This window comes from Rousettus aegyptiacus, unplaced genomic scaffold, assembly GCF_014176215.1.
Source record: "Rousettus aegyptiacus isolate mRouAeg1 unplaced genomic scaffold, mRouAeg1.p scaffold_m13_p_10, whole genome shotgun sequence".
Lineage (NCBI taxonomy): Eukaryota > Metazoa > Chordata > Mammalia > Chiroptera > Pteropodidae > Rousettus > Rousettus aegyptiacus.
In genome coordinates, this window is record NW_023416285.1 from 24,640,791 (window position 1) to 24,665,261 (window position 24,471).

The window sequence follows — 24,471 nt, forward strand, 5'->3', positions numbered from 1 at the left end:
ATAAATCCTTCTGGAGATTTCGAACCCATATGATCTGAGAGAATGTTCACTATTTTCCACAATGATGTGTATCAACTGGCCTTTGCTCTTACCAGAACATAATTTTCCATCCCCAGCAAATCCTTTCAAACACTGACACGTGGCCACCTCTCCCTCTGAAACACACTGAGAGTGTGCACCACACCCCATGGGACCACAGTCGTCATCATCTGCAAACAGGGAGAACCCCATCAGATTATTTTCAGACCTCAGAGGAGAAAATGGGCTTTCATGTTCTGGGTTCTACAGAGCATTCCAGCCCTTCCTTTCTCAAGGTTTGGAACAGGTTAATCTCCACAGAGAAACACTGTTGACCTGCAAGTTATAGCCATATATTTCCATTTCTATGTTTTCAACAAATCTTTAGTCTTAAAGAAGTGTTTGTTGGTCAAACAACCCTGGGTGAACTTATTAACAAGTTTTAAAAGCATTTAAAATTTGAATTATAAAATTGCTAGGAGTAAATGGACTCAAATTTCAAAGTTTATTGCTCATTTGAGAATTCCCAACCATTATAACATACAAAAGAGGTCAAAATATTCTTATCCCTCAAAGGCACATAGAATAATATAAAGCCAAGTAGCTCTGTGTACCAAAATGGCAAAGAGATTCAGTCAGAAAGATTTATTCTCAATTTACTAAACTTATGTTTCATATAATAGAATATGTATGTCACAATGTATGCTTATTATCAGGATTTATGTAGTGACTTGCAAACCTCGAGGCACTTTTACAAAGTCACGAACCATACAAACTAAATGCTGTAACTGAATCATTTGATTTCATACTCCATTGAAATGCAAATGCCCCAGGGGACAGACTTGCATGATAAGCCATAAACATGAGCAAGTTTTTTTCTCTAAACTACTTATATATATAATCATTCTCTAAATGCCTCCTCCCTTTTAAAGTTAGGGGGATCTGACATCCCACAGTTATAAACTGTCATCTGTCTATTTACTGCTAAGTTTGCTCAAATGAGTATAGAAGAGGTCAAAGAAGCCCTTCAAACTTGCCCATAAATTAAAGAAAGTTAAATTATCTAAGTAGGATTTGATGCCATGTGAACGCAGACATTGGATAATTGCGTTTGATTTGCTTAGCGATTTGAGTGAGACTTCTCTTACAGAAAAACATGATTTCTCTTTCAGGCTTAGTGAGATTTCTTTCAGGTTTGCCTACTCCTCTGTCACTCATGACTCTTGGAGATGGATAAATTCAGATTAAGCAATTACCCATTTGATTTGACATTTATTCGGAGGCCTACCTCCCAAATCACTAGGCTATTCAGAATGTGTGGTGGACAGTATCCAATTACTCAAGAAATTTTCAATCACTTGCAGAATTATCTTAAATTAGAATATGATTCAGGATTTATTTGGTAACTTGCAAACCCTAAGGCAGCTTTGCATAATGAAAAGCAATAGATTTAAAATTGTTGGAGGGATAGGCTACAGCCAAAGTTCTTTCTGTCACAAACTAGCTTTGAAAAAAGAGAATGCCAGTGTTCCATGCTCCTCTTCTTTAAAATACAGGTGACAATTTCCATCCAGTCCACTTCACATGATTTTTTAAAAAATCCTTTGAGAATTCTAAAATATTATGCATATTGAAATAAGGATGATAAAAAAGAATGCTGTTACAGCCTGAATCAGATTTTCCATTATCACACTAGAAAAGATTCTGAGGCCTGTATATAAAATTAATAATTTCATTCAAAAGTGCCTACTATGTGCCAGATCTTAATGAGGACCAAAAATATAGTGGTGGAGGATATAGACAAGGGTTCTGCTTTTTTGCATAATTGATATTGAAGCATAGGTATGATAAGCACTATCATGAAACAATACCTAGTTCTAAGAGAGCTGAAGTAGCTCTCACCTCACGTGGTCAGGAGACTAGAAAAGGCTTTCTGCATAAGAGCACATCAAACCGAGATCTGAAGAATTAGCAGGACTTGACGTAGTTTAGAAAGAGCACTGCGGACCAAGAACACAATACCTGTATGTAATTTAGGTAAGGCCAGGGTAACTGAAGCCAGCCACAGTAAGTAGAGGAAGGAAGGGCACAGATTTAAGTTGGCGAGGTATGTACGGGCTAATTCATCTAGGGCCCAACAGGCCACATTAAGAATTTTAAATTTAATTCATGAATTTAGAATAATTTGTGATTTTAATAAATGTGACAAAGAAACTTTTTGTGGTGGAATCTTTTTGCCATATTGTACACAGATCTACTTGCTACATATCAGTCTGCATGCTTTGGAGAATGAGAATATGTTGAGCTAAAATCTAATATAGAGTTTTCAAACTTATTTAAGTATAGACAATTTATTGAAATGAAATCTCACTACACAATACAAATAAGACCCCTCAGCCTAACACAGGTATAACTACAGCTTTACAGGCAAAGACGAAATAGAACACAATCCAGGCATGGAAAGATGAGGTCATTTTCACCAGGACAATCAATTTCATCTGTTCTGCACAAGACTGAGTATAGTCTCCAGGCACAAAGCCAAATACTGCCTATTATTTATGTATTCCAAATCTTTGGCTGTTCTGTTACGCCCCAATCCCACCCATGTGCCCAATTTACTGTCATTTATGTTGGTCTTTGAGTCCCCCAAACATTAGTCTTTTAAAATATACCCTATGAACTTCTAGGAATCTCTAGTGACTATGAAAAATTCTCTATACTGCTAATATTTATTGATATTGTTTTATTCCATCATCTTGTTTGTCTCCACATCAGACTGTAACCTTGGGCACTGGGGCTTTATTAGCTCTTCCAGTATCCCCAGAACTTAGCATAGTATGTGGCAAATAAATAGTCATTAAATGAATAATATTCATAATGTGACAGTGTTTTCCAGTACTTCTTTCCTTTATATAAATTGATTATTTTGTCATAATTTTCAAAAATCTTTGGTTACAGCACTAACAATACATTTTAGTCTCAGTTTTCAAATCTGGAAATTGATGTGTTGTGATAAGGATCCAATTAAAGGATAAAGCACCTGGTAAACTCTATAGCTTGATACAAATTATCATTACTAAAAATAGCCACCTTTTTGTTTGTATTTTATCCAAATCACACTGATAAGTTCTTATAAGGAGGGATAAGCGGTCCCAGGGACTCATACATTGACAAAGTAGTCTGCAGACCACAAGTTGGATGGGCACTTTGTTAAGTGTAGGTAACGTCCTACTGTGGGGTTTTCAAATTTATTTTTAGTCACAGACACTTTGTTAAAAATCTTATTCAGAAATATAAATAAATATGTTTCAAAGTAGAGCTGCACTGATACCTAGAGTGAGAAGAGATGGGCATGCAGAAGCCTTAGGGCTGAGCTAAACCCAATTTGAAAACCGCTAGCTTCATGAGTGAATATAGAACACGAAAGAATTAAGTTCTCTCAAGTTGTTACATATCGAACAAACAACAGCATTTTTGGTGATAAATGTGCCATGTAGAAGGTGAAAAAAATCTAACATTTGCTGTTCGTGGACTTTCTGGTGCAGCTAAAACAAACAACAACCTATATTTGCTTATCAATTACTATCTACTTTCACACCAATGGAAGTAAAGCTAGATGGGCTAAATATCAAAAATACCAGGGGTGGAAGGGTGCACTCCTATCTGCAGAGTGTCGATGATTAAAGTTCATGTCCAGTCTAATATGGAGCCATCTTCCTCAGGCACACAGTTCAGAAGAGAGGAAGGACCGAAGTTGGAGTCCAACTTTGGCTTCACCAACTTTCCATAGATTTAGCCAACATTAAGTTAAAGAGATAACTCAGAATTTCTAATTGGTAAGATGGGAATTGTTGGAACCAACACTGTACTGGAGAACTCATTATTCATACCTGATGCCATGATTTCAGACACTAGCACATGTTGCGATTCTGTAATATTATCTTCAAACCCTTGACTGCTGAGTAAGATGTCCGATGGTTTTACTTGATTACTTAGATCTGTTCCACTACCTATTGAAGATCAACAGACACAATTAATTTATCTTTGATGATTCAAGAAAAGTGATTTAATTTATATTCACAGACCTTTGTTGGTTGTGAGTTCAAACTCACTCTTTCAGTAACAGGATTTAGGGAATTATCAGGGTCTTGGTGACTGAAAAAACCTCACTTGCTGTATGTACCACATTCTCCCAGCTTCGCTCTGCGCAACTTGATGATTGAGAGCAGAGGGACCAGTGGAGAAGAAAGACAGGATTTTTTTAGGTACTGGCAAAACATAATAAGTGTAAAATACCAAAATCTTTATGAATATAATCAGTTCATAATCACAGCCTGCCATTACAAGAAAAAAAATTGGTAAGATGATCTCCCTCAACCTGCCTTCCATACACACTCTCTCCTTTAGGTTTCTTTCAAAACTTACTTTAGCCTGATTTTACTTGTATTTAGAAATGTGAAAGGGCATAAACAAGCCATCATTTAATGTCAGCATGAGACCTATGCCACTCCCCAGATGTGGGAGAAATGCCTCCCCTGAAAAACAAGGTGTGTCCTCTAAGTGAGGTCTATGGATCCCTGAGATTCCACTGAATGGAGTCCATAAGGACAAAACTATTTTCATAAAAGACAAATAACTTTAATGGGTTTTTTTTTTTGCCTCTTTCTTTCTTTCTTTCTTTCTTTCTTTCTTTCTTTCTTTCTTTCTTTCTTTCTTTATCCTTCCTTCCATTCCTTCCTTCCTTCCTTCCTTCCTTCCTTCCTTCCTTCCTTCCTTCCTTCTTTCCTTCTTTCTTTCCTTCTTTCTTTCTTTCTTTCTTTCTTTCTTTCTTTCTTTCTTTCTTTCTTTCTCTTTTTGCCTTTTTTTTTTTGTGCCTTTTTTCACTGTACTTAAATTGATACTGATGGGGAAAAGCAATGATGAGTGAAACTGAAGTGCTTTAGCATAAATCAAGGCCATGGCATCAAACTACACTAGTAGTCATGTTCTTCACTGCCACACACATACACTCCACTTTCACTTAAGGAGATCCGTAATGAATAGCAAAAATTATTAATTTTTTCAAATTTTGATTATAGAATATTTGGCTTTTGATGTTCTGTATAATGAAATGGGAAGTACACATAAAACCCTGTAATCTGTGAAGATACTGATTATGAAGGTTATCTGGAGGAAAAGCACTTGTACACACTTTGAGTTGTGAGCTCAAACTAGCCTCTTTTTTTCAATTGAACACGATTTTTACTTGAAAGAATGACTGATAAACTGTATTATTAATACTTGGGGATTTGGCAAGCATTTTTTGAAAAATGAATGAAGTGAGCCTGTCGCTTCAAGGAAACAACTTACAGTAATGTTGCCACGAGTAAAAATTTGAGCTTTCAAATAAAAAGCAGAATCTTGGAAAAATTTTTCCACTACCGAGTCTGAAAAAAATCTCAATACTTGAAGACTTTTCTGATGAGTTTGATGATAATAATTAATGTAATTTTTTGTACATTAATGTGACATGAAAGATCTCCATAACTCAATCAATATTTTCAAATAACCAAAACATGATGCTACAAAATCATGATACTAAATAAAAGATACACTCAAAATGCAATGTAGACCACTGGATTTTAATGAACAAAGGACAAAAAATTTATTGATATGGTTTCAGATTCCACATTGCAACTAAACTCCAAGAAATTACCACCTGTCTCGTTCTGATATAATATCAAAAGAATACCAAAAAAAGGCATCTGAAAAGGCTAATGATATTTCTCTCTTTTCCATCTCTACATTTATGTGAGGTCAGACTTTCTTCGTAGTCTTCAACTAAAACAGCAAAGCAAAAGATTTAACAGACGAGCAGGTATAAGAATCCAGCTAGCCTCTATTAAGCTAGATATTAAAGATATAAAGGTAAACCAATGCAATTTTTCTTATTACATGTTTTTTTTGTTCTGGAAAATATAATTATTTAACTTATTTCCATAAAAATGTTACATTCATATATAATGAAGCATTATTATAATTTTAATAGAAATATTTTAGAATTTTTTAGTTTCAACTTCTAATACAAATATTGATAGATATAGCCTACATAAATAAAAAATCTTTGGGGACCTGAAACCAAAAAGATTGAGAACTACTTTCCTAAAGCAACAATTAATAGAAAGTTCTGAAAATCTAAAATATCTAATTCCGGTCCATGGATAGATTGATCCATTTTTTTGCTGTCAATCTGTCACCTAACTTACACCATACTTACCAGATGAATATAAATTTTTTTAAAATGTTTGTAATAAAATCTGAATTGTTTTTGGTACAAAGATATCAAAAAATGAATCCAAATACACCGTAATTGTTCAATGCACAGTCAAGGGAAGCAAGTTAGGACTACCGACTTTATATCACGCTTGATCCGCTCTTCCTCTTCCTCAAAGCCATAGTGTTCAAAAACATAATCACAGCCTTCTCAGGTTGGATTCTCCACACTTGATATCTTAACATTATTTATTAGAAAGGACTTTGCCTTCCATACTAAGACCAGTCACATGATATGGGGTTTGTATAAGAATATCTGTAATATTAAGGTCATAAAACTTCTAAATAAAATGTCTGAACATTATCTGAGGTAGTAAAATACTGGCATTTATTTCTAAGTTTCAGCTACTCCACCATACATAGGGGGCTAGAGGATTGGACTTTGAAAATTATCTTTCGTGAACTAATTTTAACTAGAGGAGGTCTATTGAATCGTCTTTAAGAATAGGAGCCCAAACTCATCAGAGGAAGGAAAAAAAACAAAAAAAACAAAAAAACACCTGGTATCCCAAAAAGCAGGGGAGCTTTTAATTATACAAAATAGTAAAAATCAGCAAAAGCATAGGATTTAACATAGAACAGAACAACATTCCTGAGCCAAGGCAAGATAATTTAGCTACATAATTTATTATATTACCTGCCGCTATCTGATGGCCATTTAGAGCCAGACACAGTTTCCCATCTGGGGCTTTCACAAAACCTTCACGACATGAACACTGAACAGTTCCAAACTTCTCTTTGCAAATATGTTCACAGCCTCCATTTCGATATAAGCAGGGATCTGCTCCTGGTGGAGAAAGAGGTGCATTCATTCACAGGCGGGCTTGGAGATTAAAAGGGTGCCGTTTACACAAATCACAGTGTGCAGCTTTGGGGGAGAGGAATTCAGTGCATGTAATGGAGCCTATACGAAGAGCTATTTCAGAAGAGTTTCTATAAGGAGCCACTAAGCTCAGAATGCTATTACTTCATGAGTATTCATTGATTATAACCAGTACTTTTGTCCAAGAAGCTCTTTAGGCAGATGAAATTCCTACTTCCTAACTCATGATCTAGTCAAACTGACAAAGGGCAATTCAGAAAGAAGAATGACTGTAGGACACACTAGATGCCTTTTCTATATGCTCACTCCTGGCACTCTCAGGGGGTAGAGAAAGGTCCCAGTATAGACAGAAGCTTCCACTGCAGGTATCTAGATTGCCCCTTCCCCATCCCCATCATTAAAGACTATAACCTAAGAGTCTTTTAAAAGGAGCAAATAAGTAAAAGCTGTTAAGGAGAAAAAAAAAAAAATGAGATTGGAGGAATAAAGCCCACCAGACTATCTTCCACTCTAAATGAAATCCAAATGTCAGGAAATCTTAACATCTACCCAGACTGGTGAGAACTGCAACATCCTCCCTCCCCCCCCCGCCATTGATTAAAATAGTTGCAGATTCCAGCCAAAGACAGATTGTGTAACATGTCCAGTGTACCTGGTTTTGCCAATGGATGAACTACAACCAGTGATGAGGGCTTCAGCATGCTGCCTCGGAGACGTACCCTGTTTTTGCCAGTCCTCTTGTTCACTCTTATTACCGAGGGCACAGTCCAGTCGGAGAACCAGATGTAATCCTCAAACACAGCCACAGCAAAGGGGCGACCTGAAAGCAGTTCCAGTTCATCACATACATCTTGTCTTTGCCTTGAATATTTTTAAGAGGACAAGGCTTGAAACGTTCACACAATCCCTACACTACATCAATTCTTTAATATAACTGCCAAGCGAAGCATGAGCCACTATCTCTATCTGCATCAAGAAGAACTCACAGGGTGGGACAACCTTATCATAGAATGGAAGCCTGGTGGTATGAAATCCTAGGAAAGCCCATTGTCACCCAGCATTTGGAGAACTGGAGAATGTGGGTTGATTGACATAATAATAGCACTGAGAGGGAGGAGGCCAGGTGGGAATGTTTCTGCGTTCAGTGATTCTGTCTCTATTTATAGACTAAACTTGAGTAAGTTATCCTCTCCTTCTTTACCTTCAGTTCTTTGTCTTTTGAATGACAGTGATTAGTAAGTAGTACACTAAATTCAGAGGTTTTTTTTAAGAATCTTTAAAAATTTAAGGTAAGGGAGTAACAGTCTCCTCAAATTCCCAGGTACACCAACGCATTTCCCTGCATTGAACACCCACCTCCTTTCTTATCTCGCCTCTTATCTATTATTAATTCACTGACCTGTGCTCCTGGCGTCATCTTTCCTGCCTTCTCTAGGGCCTTGTTTAGTCAATTTACCCATTCTGTTTACACCTTCATTCTCTTCATTCTACTAGCTCCTTTCCCTTAGGCGACGAATACCCTCAGGTCTCTCCCGTCTTAATTGCCTCATCCGCCACCCCCTTCGACTCCCTCAGCTTCTTTTTTTCAGATCCCTTCCACTTTTACCCAAGTTTTTTGAAAATCATTTGTTATCTGATGCCTCCATTGTCATGGCAATACACCCCTAGGTGGGCCCTTCTTACCCCACCTCAACTAAACCCACTTCTCCACTGCATCGAAACTGCTCTGGTGAGATAGTCCAGTATTTGACCATCTCCAGCGGTTAGAGACCCACATTTAGAAGCTTTAACCATGTCCAGTCCCGCATCTCCCAGGCCAGTCTTTTTGCAGTTGAGCAACAGATTTGGTGGATTAGAATGAATGTCTCCCTCTCCTGTCAGCGACTCTAATGAATTGTTCTGGGGACAAGGAGTCTCCACCCACCATTACTGATCAAGGCCATTGAGATTCATTGTAGTCTCTAGCTCTTTGTCCCAAATTCAAGCCATAAATGCTGCAAGGAAATTATTTATTATTTGTATAGCTGTGGTGCTTTTTTTTTTCATTTTGGTTAAAAACACGTAACACAATATTTACCACCTTAACCTGTGTAAAGTTCAAGAGTACTAAGTACATTCACACTATTGTGCAACCAAGTTCCAGAACTTTTTTAACCTTGTAAAACTAAAACTCGTTACCTATTAAACCGCAACTTCTCATTTCCCCCTCCCCCAAGTCCCTAAGAAACACCATTCCACCTTCTTTTTCCATGAAGTTGACTATCCTTGATACTACAAATAAGTGGAATCGTACAATATTTATCTTTTGTGACTGGCTTATTTCCCTTAGCATAATGTCCTCTCCATTCACCCATGTTGTACCATGTGTTAGAATTAGCTATAGTTTTATCAATGAATACCCACACTAGACATATTTCTTCTTATTTTTTAGTTATAGAAGAGCCACAATTGCATTTAAAATTAAGAATAAATTTCTTCAATCTTTAAAGATCCTTTTACTGGCAGTTGAGAAGCCACTACTTCCATACCTGTAGATGGCACTGTAGTGACGGGAATGGTTATTTGGACATTTTAATTTCCAATTATCCGATAATGGCCTTTTATAGGAAGTTATATTAGTCACAGATTAGAATAGAAATTCAAATTATTTTTTAAATATCTGCTATGATTTTTGGTTTATAATATTGTGTCTTTATATTCTGGTTAGAAATTTTCAAATTCCTTTATACTCTCATATATCAAAGCTATACATTTCACATTTATCTGGAAAATATATTTTTAAATAATGTATGTCCCCCCACAAGATTCCATGACTCCACAAGAATCATATTTGTTTAACTCTCCACTGTATTTCCACTTCCTATAATGACTCAATAAATATCTGTTAAGTACCTGAATGAAGTCTGTGATTATACAAAAGCTTATCATTTATTGTAAAGTATCTCTTTAATTATTAAAGAAACTTAGCAGTGCATAAAATTTTCAATTATAGCTATCTTGATTTATTTAATGTATATACAAATCTAGAAATTCATTATCTCTAAAACCAAAGAAAATGGGCAAAATAAATATCTTATGTAGATTATTAACTTTGTTAGCTTCCTCCTAAAAGACATGAACCACATTTCCCTGGACCTCATTTGTATATCCAATCTGTTACTAAATTCTCTCAATTTTTTTATTCACAATGATATTTTTAATACTCTAATCCTCTACTTTACTGTCAAATGGCAATGTTCTAGCTCAGATTTTCATTAACTGTTGTCTGGACAACCTTCATAGTTTCCTAACTGATTTCCTTTTCTACAAATTCCAATCCAAACCTATCCTGATACCTAAGTGGTTATCCCGAAATACCAATCTTATATACATTCCCTGGTCAAGAACATGCAATGGCTTCCTAGTGCATTCAGAATTAAGTTCATCAACATATCTTGGCAATACTAACATACAAAGACCAATTTTTGCAGCCTTATTTCAAATGATAAAGTTTTATAACCATTTATTTACCACATGGACCTGTTCAAATGCTTTCTTTGCAGATTCCCTAGGTCCGTGAATCTCCCCATGAAGCTCATATCCATTTGTACTTCTTCTTTAACAGCTAGCATAGACTGGAGTGTTTTAAAGATTCTTAAGAAAATACATGATACCTCATGTAAAATCCAGGAATATAACAGGGGGAAAAACTATATTAATCTTTGCACATGTTATCACTAGCTATTCATTAATGTCTGAAGGTTATATCACTGTTGTGAAAATGACATTTCTAAAGCATAACAATGATAATGGCTGAACCAAGTTCTTATTCTTAAAGAAGCTTTAAACTTTTCAATATTTTCATTCTATTTTTGAGAAATCTTGGCAAGAAGAAATGATTACACGTCACTATTTTTTACTCAACATTCCAATGTTAAGATAATCCTTGCAGTTCATAAATCCGAAGTCTGTCAGTCTGTCTCTATTTCTTTCTCACCATATGGTTAAGTGTGTGTGTGTGTGTGTGTGTGTGTGTGTGTGAACACACTTTGTTTTTAATATCCATCAACTCTTAGGCAAGATGAAGACATCGCCCATCCCAAAGTCTCACCTACATCGTTCTGGGCAAGTCTTTGGCGTTTCGAACCATCCAGATTAGCCATTTCAATCACAGATTGCTTGGCATCGCACCAATACAACTTGTCGGTTAGGAAGTCAATCGTTATTCCACTGGGCCAGACCAGCTCAGAGCTAGCGATGACCAGTCGGCCAAAGCCTTGGAGGGAAGAACTTTCAATTCGTGGATTAATTCCCATATCAGTCCAGAATAATCTCCTTTAATCAAGAAAGCATATGACAAATAAAATTTGCACCAAAAAAAAAATTCTTCCATTTTTTCATCATTGGATTGTCAATGTAGATCACTTTAGGATAAACTAAAGCAGTACACTGAGGAATACAGAAGGAGAAAGTGTAACACTGTATGTTTGGTGAATAATTTTTCAAAAGCGAAAACTTTTCTGTGTAGAGCATCTTGGGCAAGAAATGCTGAATTAAGGCTCAGGTCATAGGATAAGAAAGGAATTATTAGTTTAAAAAATTATAATATGTTACTAATTGAAAGTATGTTCAAGGGCATATTCTTAAATTAACATTTCATTCCTCAAAAGGCAATGATATCTTGCTAGCTTGTCCCTCTGCCATACATACTTAAAACTCACTGTGTATGTAAAATTACAACATAAAGGAAGAGCATATTTATCTATTATCCAGTTTTATACAATGTACTCAGTTAACTTGGTTAATTTTAAGTTCTATAAACCACACGGTGTGCTGAGGAAGATTTTTTGAGGTCAATATGGCTCAATATCTTTTCTTTGGCCTCTTTAGAGATGGTTATATTCTCCCTGTTTTAACCATGGTGCTGGCTCCAAATCAATTGTCACCGATATATCATTTCCCATAGACCATGGTAAATAAAATAAGGTTGGTTATTATCCTTGTTTTCTAAAATCTCAGAAGGAATCAGTGACTCTCCTTAATTCTCTGAACCTAAACCTCTATTTGTCACTAATGCATAATTAACCACATAATCTTCTAATCTTTTATGATTTCTATGTCTTCTTTTTTAAATCTAGGAATGACATATCATTTGAACTCATCTGATGATTTTTCTAAAGAGAATTCATAATTCATACAATACAAATATCATCCTCCACTCAGGAAAGCAATAATGTAGATTTTTAAAGAAAGTGGTTTAATGGGCTTATGTCTAAATTGATTAATAAACTATGGCCCATTTATTGTTCATAAAGCAATTGAATTTGCTTCAAATGAAAGAGTATCTAAACAAAAAAAAAATTTATACAAGAACAAAAAATGAAAAGACATTTTAAAAAGGAGGAAATCATGCTAGCCACATCATTTCTGAAGATGTGAACGAATCTAGTGGATTCTCTTGGCTTCTGACTCTACCGGCCACCCAAAATCTTAAGACAAATTTTGGACATTAGCATTTCAAACATGAACTGTCACATAATCTCTGCAGAAAGGCACCTGAATTTCACAAGTACCTACTTGGCCACTGGATGGACAGCAATTCCTCGTGGCCGAGAGATGTCTTCCTTAATGATTATTTCACGATGTTTTCCACTTAAATCACTGCCTTCAATGACCGATTTCCTAAAACGTGTGGAATACAGAAGGGCTTGTTACAACAACTTTACTTTGTAAACAAAATCACTCCTTGTCCCTTTCTTACTGAATGCAAAGACAGGTGTTCTAAACTACTTTCATTAGCACACGTGCGTGTGCACACATACACACACTCACACACAAGTTGGGACTAAATGCCCACAAGCTTTTTAAAACAGTCTTTTTATTAGCATCTCAATATTTATCCCAGGAAACTAAAATACACAGTGACAGGATAAGGTAAGAGGAAATTGTGTCAGTGGCCTGGCAGGGACAAAGCTGGCTGTCTAAATACTATCATCTCTTTCTCTTCACAACCTCCTATCTCCTGCTGGCACCAATGGAAGCCAGCGGTAAGAAGATGTCCGGGTTACGGTCACCAAACCCGGGAAAAGGAAGAGTAGACATCAAAGGGCCACAGAGACAACGAGCACAAGGACAGTAGGAGAGATTTATGGTGACTTTAATTTTCTTCCATGTGATACTAAAACAAATGAAAATACTGAATTATAATATGCTAAACTGTCCATTAAAAAAAAGAACACGTTAGGATCTGGCAGAGGTGAAAATTCTTGTGTCCTAATATGTCCATTTATTTGTCAGACAAATCTTTATTATTTACTGAGCAAGCGCCTACTATATGCCGGGGATTGGCTTTCTCTGTGCTTATAGAGCTTATAGTTCAGCAGGACAGCCAAGGGAAGGGGAGGGAGAAGGAAGATGGGTGGAGAGGCAAGGAGCACCCTAAGCAGAGAAATCAGCAAGGGCAGAGTCCAGGAGACCTAAAAGAGCATGGAAGAGTCATAACCTCACTTTAGAAAGTTCGCTCTGGCTTTGGTGTGGAGAGGACAAGGTGGGAAAAGATGATGTGACTGAGCTAGGACTGCGGTAATAGGAAGGAGAGAACTGGGTGGAGTCAAATGCTAAAATCCATTCTGCAACCCCACACCCCCCACACCCTGTCATTGGCCTGCGAGGTAACCTGGGCTTCAGAGCAGCTTCTGGAGCAGGCAGGAACACAGGCAGAGACAGTAAGAGGAGTGGCCCACCCCCACCAAGGGCTACCTGTTCTCCCTGTTTCCTACCAAAACTAGAGAGTGTAACTGCCTTCGACTCGGTCAACAAACATCTGGTAAGGGCCTACCACAACCTTGTTCTTATATGCTGCTTCCTGGCCCTGTTTCCCCGCTGTACATTGAAAATATAACCATCTTAAATTCATTCAGCAAACATCTGGTAAGGCTGTAGCCCCTTGGTCTTGTAGGCATTGTCCACATGAGACAGGCCTGCCCAGAAACACAGGGCAGGACCATTCTCTCCTCCTGGTTTTACAGAACACTAAGGAGATTTTCTGCAAGTGGCTTAAGAGTGCACTTTCTAGCCACTGGGCGGGAAGGGGCTTTACAAATTCCTCCTTACAGGCTATAAGGAAGAGGAAGGTAAAGGCAAAATTAGCTCAGAGCCTATGCTGGGTTAAATATGGTGGATAATTCAAAACCATTTATACTCCAGTGCCACTTTTAAGAGGTAATTTTATTCCCAATGAAGTGGTCATCGGAAGGGTACTGCTGGGCGGGAGGTATTTTTGAACTCAATGTGCCACAGTCACTCAGACGCAACTGTCGTTGGCTGCTCTTTTGGTGGGAGGGAAGGAATTCCAAGGCTACTTGCTCGTGGCCATCAGTTCTGTTCTCACTGTTATATCATCTCTAAATTCTTGCTGTTTTGAGCAGGAGTGAGGTGATGAGAACTGAGACCAGCAGGAACTCCTGACTCTGGAGCTGTCTCAGGCAGGATTACTGGAATTGACTTTCAAAGCTCCCCAAGGGATTCATCCAATAAAACATTTCTATTTGATTTAATCAGAAAGCAAATCTCAAACTCCAGTGTTGGTAATGAGAAAGCAAAGACGAGCACGGACAGTGGGGCCCAGATGAGTGCAATCACAGCCCTTGATCTGGTGGAACATCTTTCTCTTCACATCCACTACCTATTGGTCCCAACATCAGTAGGATCCTCTAAGACCTTCCAGCACAAGAGTTGTCCCTCTGAAATCCTGGGAGAGTAATTTTCACCTCATGGTAGTTTTTGTTATCTTAAAAGAATGCGCAAACGAATACCTTATATGTTTTTTCACTCTGATTTTTTTTTTTAACTGGATAATTGACTTTAGAAATCAGGTTTCCTTAATACTAAATAATAGCATTGCCAGTGGAATTATCAATTAGCTTCCTTTCTACTGTTAGATGTTAATTTGACTCTGTCTTTTCCTAAGCCAATATAAACTAAAAGCATCCACTCTGGTTCTTTTATTGGTTAAGAGTTACCATACAATCTAATATCAGAAGCTTGGAATCTCAGTTATTTAAATCCAATTTCTAGCTAATATCAAGGTTTTCAAACTATAAACCTTTCATTTCCAGACAAATTAAAGGTTTTCTTTTAGCAGCTGCCTTTAGAGGAAAGAGGACTTCAGAAGGGCTTGTTATTACTGAACTCAGTGAACTGGGGAATCTGAGATCTTCTCCAGGATGTAGCGCCTGTCTATCTCCTAAAGGCATCACCTCGGCAGTAGGTCCCATGGTGCTATTAATTAAACACTGTCAAAATTAGAGGGGCTGGGCAAATGTGGGAAATATGAGGAGACCCAGCATCCTTAGAGGGGTCGATAGTGGCTAACATCTGCTGTCCTGATCAACGTTTACTTTTCTGAGAACAGCCACGTACAAGCTCTGTGATTATGCACAGCTGACATTTTAAATGTCCTTTTAAGTAGGTTTAACACAGAAGAGGCTGTTATTATGATTTTTATCATTATTACAACTGAAGTTGATTTTCATTTGTTAAATGACTCTGGGTTGAACACATTTTAATCAACTCTTGTTGGTGTGGCAGCACATATTTATGATTATTAAAAGTACAAACTTTGAAATGGTTGTCCTTAAGTCCAAATTCCAGAGCCACTGTTTGCTGGCGTTTGACCTCAGTAAAGTTATTTTACCTCTTTGATTCTCAATTTTTTTTAATCTTTAAGTTGGAGATAAGAAAACTTACCATTTGGAGATTTGATGGTATGGATATAAAACTCTTAGAGTAGTATCTGGAACATTTCATTTATTCAATAAATAAATATCCAAAGAATAAAAGAATGAAGGTATGGTTAAATGAACAAATGAATGTACAAAAATACACTCACTCTGGACATAAATGTGCCATATTATTGATAACTGTACATCACACCATATACCTGGCTAATTTTTAGAAACATATTTGTTTCCCATGGGTTATCCAGACAAAAATAAATTTTCTGGGACATAGAAAGCCTACCCCCAAGCATATAAGCCTGCTCCCTGGGACTTTTCCCTCTGTTGAGACTGCTGATTTCACAGACGTGAAACCCTAATTAATTTTTCTTTCTTTTAACACAGTTGTATAAGTACTAGATATTCAGGTTGGCCACGATTTCACTTTATAGTTTTAAGTGACCCTGGGAAAATATCCTCTAACATAGAGCCTCTCTGATGCTCTCCTGAGAGGTGCTCCGTGGTTAGCTTCCTCTCTCAGAAGCAGGGAAGGGGGCTCTCACAGCACGCGTGAGGGCTGCAGGCACTTCCTGTACCCTCCCCTCAACCCCATCATTCTTGGGGCTCACATAGGCCACCTCACGCATATACACACATGCAACAGCCCTTCCTGCAGCCTGAAGAGCAGTATGGCAGAAGACAGAAACACTACAACTGCTCTCTGGCTCTGTCATTTCCCACTAAAGGGGAAACAGACCATTCTCCATTCTCACAAGAACTTTCCTCACATCTCCAGCGTGAAGCTCTCACTCTCTACTTCATGTCAGTTAACACAGAGCCAGAATGTGGATTCAGGTCTAAGGTTTGTTGCTTGTATGTTGTGTAACTTGAATAAATCACTCGGCCTCTTTGAGCCTTAGTTTCTCTATCTGCAAAATGGGGAGTTTGGGCCAGTTGATCCCTCAAGCTCCTTCCAGCACTCCCTCTGAGTGTAACCCCTCATTTGGCAATTATGTATTCATGGCCTTATGACATTTTTTAACACCTACAGCATCTGGTCTTCTTAGGTGGTCTCCCATCCAAGTACTAACCAGGCTCGACTCTGCTTAGCTTCCAAGATCAGACAAGATCAGTCACATTCAGAGTGGCATGGCCATAGACCTTATGACATTTCTGGTGCTGAAATTCAGGCCAGGCATTTGTATTAGTTTTTTCTTTGTATATGTATCTTATCTCTCAGCTAAACTGTGAGCCAACTAAAAAGATGGGACACTCCTCATGCCCCTTCGTATCTCTCATGTCACCTAGGAGAGTTCCCTATCCATAGCAGATGCCCAAAGAATGCTTGTGGACTGTATTCAGACAGGTTTTGCGTTTCTCTGATTACAATAGCCTGAAGTGCAAAAACGTATGCTACTTTCTCGGTCCTTAAAATTCTCCTGTGGATACGGATCCAATCATGATGAAAAGAGAAACATCCTGCTTGGTGGTGGGGAGGGATGGTGGGGAGTGTAGACAGGGGCATCCTCCAATCCCAGCCAGGTCCCCTGTGTTCAAAGTGGAAGATGAAGCCAGCTTTGTTATCTATCCCATCAATCCCATCCCCTGTGGCTAAAAACTGAAGCAGGAAACGTACCCTCTGTCTGTCCAATAGAGTTTACGATTGATCCAGTCTATAGCAAGACCTTCTGGCACATCTATTGCTTCCTCGATAAGCCTTTCTCTCTGGGAACCATCCATATTTGCTCTCTCTATGCACTTGAGGGCTGTATGGGCAAAGTATATCTACAAGAGAGAACACAGGAATTTCAGTCTGCTTTGTTTTAAAAAATGAATATGGAATGAATGCAAATGGGTTGAATATCACACAGTGGAATTGTTAAGAGCCTGGCATTGGACATAGACACACCTGCAACTGAGCTCCAACTATGCTGCTTCCCAGATACGTGTCAACTTAAGCAAGTTAGTCTATGTTGCAGAGTCTGAAGTCCCTCGTTGGTAAAGTGAGGATAATAATATCCATTATAATCATGTGCATTCGTGTAATATATAAAACTTCTTAGCCCTGCACCAGGTACATAGTTCTATTGCTACTGGTAATTTATTAATCTTTGATCATTGGTCAATAACAAAGCCATTGTACTTGAACCCTAGGCTTCTACAACCTGAAAGAGAGCAATGATTGGTAGTTTAATAGGGACTACATGCTGAGCCATATCTTCTAATGCTCAGTCCACGGCACTCCACTTTGCTGTAAGTCAGGTGACACAGATTCCTCCCAGTTTCACCACTTACTTGTTTGATTGTCTTGGCCAAGTCATTGAACCTCAATTTTCTTGACTATAAAAATAATGCAGTTAAACTAGATATTTGTTAAGATCTTTTTTCATCTCTAATCTTATATAAATTCATTTTTAATGAGAGTGTTAAAAACTGCTATGGGTAAGCTGACAATGATAGCATTTGTGAAATTTTAACTGCTACATTAACTTATAATGAATGATGGGAGTATTCACAAAAATGATAATTCATTAAATAATGGGTTATCATCTTTCCACATAAAATAGAAAAGATTCTATTCCATAATGCAAAACGAGTATATTAAAAAACACTCCTCTAAAGCTCTGCTTCTCAAATTTGAATGTGCACACGAATCTCCTGGGAATCTTGTTAAAATGCAGACTCTGATTCAGTAATTAGAGGTGGAGCTTGAGAATCTGCAGGTCTAACAAGCTCCAGGTGACGTTAAGGCCACTGGTCCGAGGACTACCATTTGAGAAGCAAAAAAAAAAAAAAAAAAAAAAAAAAATGAGAACATTGACCAGAGAAATAAAAATCACCCACATAACTTAAGGTTCATTCTAAGTCTCCTTATTCACCTAGTTGTAAAAATACTGACTGTGCAGGAAAAAACTAGTTTGGTAATAAAGGAATATTGAACTAATTTTTTCTATTAAGTATTTTTTTCTGTTAATATAATTCTTCCATGGAGTCATACAGATTCTGCTCAGAAAAAAAGAAATTACTTTTTTTAATTATTAAACTTCTATTTGCAAAAATAATTATATCTGGCCATTGAGCTATACCAATTAAACACAGAATTAATTTGCTTCACTCTTTTTTATCTTTTACCAGACCATTTCAAATCAGGAAGAAACAAAAGCACAAAGTTTAAAATTCTGGGAATTAATCTAATAATAACTAATTGTGGAGTGAGATTAATAACTATGTAAATTTATAAATATTAAGTGATTAATTTCCAGAAAACACTGTAACATATTTCAAGTACATTCTAACTTAGCACAAATACAACTAAGAAATTAAAGACCAAATGGTCAGCTAATTAGGTTGATGATATAGAAATTCTAAGTTATATATAAAAAACTGCATGTAAAAACTGATTATTAGGTAAATGATGTCATGAGTTAGACTGCCATTCCCACATGAGCCATAAAGCTTAAGTTTCCTGATTTTCATGGTTAAGAAATCACTGAATTCCTTTCCTCAATGATATTTACTAAATGCAAACTACTAATCCATACTTTCTATGCCCCACCCCAACCTCCCACTTCTCTTACTACCAGCAAAAACTATTTCTGGGCTTCTGCTATGTGTATGACACTGTGCTAGGCTCTCATCCTCACTTCCTGAAAGGAAACTAAACTTAAGGTCCTACTCAATCATCTTCAATAAAATGTCTGAATTACATCGAGGACCAGCGTCATAATAACAGAAAGTCCTTAGAGTTTATCAAATAATATTTCAATATCTATATTTAAATTTTTCTGTGCCTAATGGATCAGAGCTTAGCAGAGCATTTTCAAGTAGCCCAGGTCATCTGTTAGGGTAAGATCCTACACTCTGTCCTTAAAACGCACATCTGTTCAAGCGACAAAATCATACCTTATTTTCCACAGGGTCATGATCTATGGCGAAAACCGTTCCCATTTGCTTGCTGAGCAGAGTTCCATAATCTGTTCCATCAAAATGCATGTGTCGAATATCTTGAGAATTGGCAAACAGCAAAAATGGTTGTGGTCCTGATAACCAAATTCAAATATGGCTCCATTTAAAATGCGCCTTAAAACCCAAAAGTCATTTCTGACTCTTTCCTTTGATTGCACCCTCTTCCCTAATTTCCGCAGTGCTTCTTTTCTTAATTTCCCAGAAGTTGGTGTACGTTAAGACAGAAAAGAAGAGTTCCTCTTTCATGAGATGACATATTGTCGGAATTTTTATCACCAGATTCCTCACTGTCTAATAGCCCATGCCTGCTTTTAAAACACAAATTACTTATAGAAAGAGCCAGCATTAAATAACCAACACTGTAACTAAACAGTGCAAGTTTTAGTGCTGTAATCTTAATTCACACATTCTGAAACATATTCATATTAGCAGACTGTATTAACTTGTATTGAAATAAATGCCTTTCTCAGGCCTGGGCACTTCTGAAAGGGAAGAATAATTATTTGAGTTAATAACAAGACTCTTGTTAATTTTTGGAGCTCAGATTATGCTATATTAACTAGGGCCCTGAGAAGTTAAGAGTATTGGGCTCTGACTAAGGCAAGCTCTGTAGGCTCATCATTATGTTATCCCAGATTACAAGCATGGTAAACCTCAGGAGAGAGAAAATCAATTTAGTATAAATCTAGGATCTCGAGGCTATTGAAGGACATCTCTTATGTCCTTTTTTCAGAAGATGAAAAAATAGTTGAAGCATACTTCATCTTAAATTTTGACATAAAAAGGACAGAATTTGTCAGACTATTATTATTAATACAATCACTGGAGAGTTGAAAATCAAATCAATCAACAAATGTTTATTAAATTACTCTTAACAATAAAGTGATATATTTATATACATACACATAGTCTATTCTGAACTTTCACATATACTAGAATACCATAATTGATATTATAGCAAATCTTTGCCAAATACTAATTCACTTCTAAATATTCCTCAAAAACATGGTTACTATTTATATGATTATTATTTATATTATTTATATGTTTAATGCGATGTTTTCCATTTCCAAAAATAAAAAGTCAGACTTTCTACCCAGAAGCCAAAAGCAACTTAATGCTCTCTTTCTTAATGAACTTTTCAGAGCTCAGGTTATGTTACACTAACTAATATCATGAGAATTGGCAAACAGCACTTTCAAACACCCTCAGTACTAACCTGAAGCTGCACAGCTTTTTTTGTCCAGTCGTAGGTCATAACCAGGGTAGCAACCACATTCCCAGGATACTGGGCTGAGAGGGATGCAGAGCTGGCTACATCCACCATTATCAGGTGATGAACAGCCTACAAAAAACAAAAACAAAAAAACCAATGGCTTGTTAATGATGCTATGTCAATCAAAAAATTGAGGGGAGCCAAATACACATTAATTTTTCAAACTATTTCCACAATCATTTATACTGCTGGAATCAATTTATTTTTCAGAGATTAGAAGCAAATGTCACCATATTTCACTTCCCTATAACCTTGATTGTTAATTCTACATATCCCAATGGTCCTTGTCTTCTTGTTCTACCACTGAGCTCAAGAGCAAGTACACTGGTAGCTGGCTGGAATATGAAATACATTTTGACTAGTTTGGCAGTTCCAACTCTTCCTAATGAGTAATATATATTTTTTCTCTCTCACATTTTTGGCCTCTCGACTTTTTTTGCTTTATTTTTTTTTAAAGCCATGTGTAACTCTTCTGATAATTATGAGTTACATCCAGTCCTATATATGCATAAGTCTATGAAGATAAAAGTAGAGAGGTACTTATAGGTGCAAGAAACAGGCTAAGCACATTGCATCCATCATCTGTTTAATCCTGGCCACAAACCCAAGAGGAAGGTATTGTTAACCTCTATAGATAAGAAAACTGAGACCGAGAGAGGGCTAGTTTGAAATAACATTGGTAGTAACTGGTTGTGCGACCTCTAGCTGTCTAATTTCAAAATCCTTGTTCATAACCACTACACTTACTATCTAAAACCAAACCAAACCAAAACAAAACAATATCTTACTTAAATCTATGTTAATCCATTGCATAAATATCTTCCAGTGTGTAATATTGGATAATCCATTTTCTTTTGCTAATAAGATGGAATATTTAGTGCCACTTAGAAAATGAATATTTCCAAACAAATGAAAGGTAAATAAACTTACCACTACACGTTTTTCCATCTGTCCCAAGCACTGAACCTTCAGGACAGAAACATATGGGACCATCTGAAGTCAGAACGCACTCATGGCTGCATTCAGATGCATTGCTTGGACAGGAAATTAATTCTAATTAACAAAGGATAAGGTCAAGGTTAGTGTTAAATCAGATTTATGGAAATTTAGTAAAATCAATTGCTAATAAAAAATGCTATCTTGAAAAGAGTAAGTTAAATAAAGATCAAATATTTATGAATTGCTGTGGTAATGGAGATGTTAAAAGAAAAAAATTCAAATCTAAAAAAATTAAAGCAAAACTTCTGATTATAGAAGATGACTTTATTTTCCTCTAAGTTTCTTTTATGTTAAATAATATTTTAAAAAGTTATTAGTTATCAAAATTCCAAAATATTTTAAATGGAACTTAGGCAAATGATTCTCAGGTTCATCTGGAAAACAAATTGTATGTGTATGGAAAACCAAGAACATTGTAAGACTGCAGTTAGGTATGGAATCAAATGAGAGACTCTTAGCAAATATTGAAATGTATCATAAAGGTATAATAATTAAGAGAGCGGGTAATGAGTCAGGAAATATACAGGATAACAGAACCAGATAGAAAGCTCATTTTAGAAAATATTCAAGTACATGTAAGAAGATAGCATATCGGTAAGGTATTTTAAATCATTGAGCATGCAAAAAATAATCTAATAAATGATCGAGAAATAACTGAGTCACGATTTGGAGTAAAAGTTAAATTCCTACCCTATAACATATATCAAAATAAATTCCAAGTACATCAAAGATTAAAATGTAAAATATATACCACAGACATTCTAGAAGTTTTGGCAATCAAGTGTGATTATGTGCGTCGTGCTTGGCATATCATAGACTATAATACATTAACACCATGCACTTAAGTATATTTGCCAACAGGTAAACCACATGGTTTAAGAAGAAGGTCAAGTTCATAGACAAGCACCAAAGTAATAGGTAATGTCCAAGAAATTCATTATCATTTATTCATTTAACATGCCTGATTTCATAAGCATAGATGATATCCAGATATCTAGACTGACTTAGTCTCCATCATCTCTGAAGCAGGACTAGACAATATACATTATTTACATTCCTACGTAGCTCTTTCCTTTCTACTTAGCTAGACTAGTAGATTTAATAAAAATTCTATAAGAAGGTATCTGAATATGTAATCCTAAATTTGAGTTGAGAATATAAACTCATAATGTACATCTTTTAAATAGTGTATTCCTAGCTCTGATACCCCAAAAGACCTAGAAACAATGACTAGTTAGTAGCAGATTATGTTCTGTAAATACAGTTTCTCATCAAAAGGAAGAAATGTTCCTTGAGAGACTGTAAATACCAGGCCAAAAATATAGAATGTACAGGACAAGCCTGGAAAATAGGTGCTACAGTTAACGAGAAAATTATCAGAAACAGAGGCTCCCACTGGCCAGAGGAGATGGTTTGCTCATTGGTAAGGATAACAACTGCAGTGGGTAGAAACATATCAAAAATGTTAAAAATCCAACATTTATCTTGCCTTAACTGTAAGAATTATATCTTGAAGTAACCAAATAGCCAATGAGAGAAAGTTTTCTTTACAAAGGTATTTCAGTTAATAAAGAAATACTAGAACTAGACATCACCATTTGAAAACCTTGAGGAAATAATGAAGCTAGGAAAGGATCAATAATGGCTGCTACAACCATTTCCTGACAGATGACTGGGATCTTTCTTGCCTTAGCATTCTTGGCAGATTCAAGGTGTGTTTAGTTGGTGGCAGTCTTGTACCACAAAAGGGAAGATGGTAGCTGAAAAGAAGACAGAAAAGTCACTGGAGTCAACTCTGGACTCCAATTCATTACGAAAAGTGGAAAGTGCTGCATGTACAAGTAGACTCTAAAAATGATAAGGCATGGCAAAGGGAAACTGGCCATCCTCGTCAGCAACTGCCCAGCCTTGTGGCAATCCGAAATACAGTACTATATTATATTGGCCAAAACTGGTGACCATTACAACAATGGCAATCATACTGAATTGGACACAGCATGTGGAAAATACCACAGAACATGCACACAGGTGATTCTTCTATATCATTAGAAACGTGCCAGAACAGACTGGTGAAAAGTAAATCATGAAAAATTTTTCTTTAGTAAAATAGGCTGGAGCTTGTTTCTTAAAAAGAAAAAGAGAAAACGAAAAAGAAAAACTACTAGGGACGTTCATAACGTGCCTCTTGATGGAACTATAACCACACCTATGAAGTATTCTTGCCAAAAAACGTCAGAGCCAAATCTGATCAAGTCTTTAGATCTAACTACGGGTTTGTAGAAGAACAGGGAGATCACAGACATGCCATTGGTAAAATCCAATATGTAATAAACTCTGCAGGGAAAAAAAATGGTTTCAACAAATAAAAGGGGGGAAAAGAC

The 24,471-nt window shown here is 36.6% G+C and overlaps 1 protein-coding gene and 2 pseudogenes across 2 annotated transcripts in view; 1 reads left to right on the forward strand and 2 right to left on the reverse strand.

Annotated features, from left to right (window-relative positions):
- EGF (epidermal growth factor) overlaps positions 1-24,471 on the reverse strand; it is an 81,997-nt gene that overhangs the window by 19,471 nt on the left and 38,055 nt on the right. For both annotated transcript variants that reach the window (XM_036227621.1, XM_016140827.2), the window contains exons 8-17: positions 22,022-22,144; positions 21,035-21,160; positions 19,753-19,889; positions 17,486-17,634; positions 12,710-12,814; positions 11,244-11,467; positions 7,806-7,973; positions 6,968-7,117; positions 3,909-4,028; positions 93-209 (exon numbers count right to left, since the gene is read on the reverse strand). In XM_036227621.1, coding sequence (XP_036083514.1) covers positions 93-209; positions 3,909-4,028; positions 6,968-7,117; positions 7,806-7,973; positions 11,244-11,467; positions 12,710-12,814; positions 17,486-17,634; positions 19,753-19,889; positions 21,035-21,160; positions 22,022-22,144 — 1,419 coding nt within the window. The remainder of the gene's footprint in view (positions 1-92; positions 210-3,908; positions 4,029-6,967; positions 7,118-7,805; positions 7,974-11,243; positions 11,468-12,709; positions 12,815-17,485; positions 17,635-19,752; positions 19,890-21,034; positions 21,161-22,021; positions 22,145-24,471) is intronic.
- On the reverse strand, positions 16,892-17,010 carry LOC118609141 (annotated as a pseudogene).
- LOC118608657 lies at positions 23,844-24,170 on the forward strand (annotated as a pseudogene).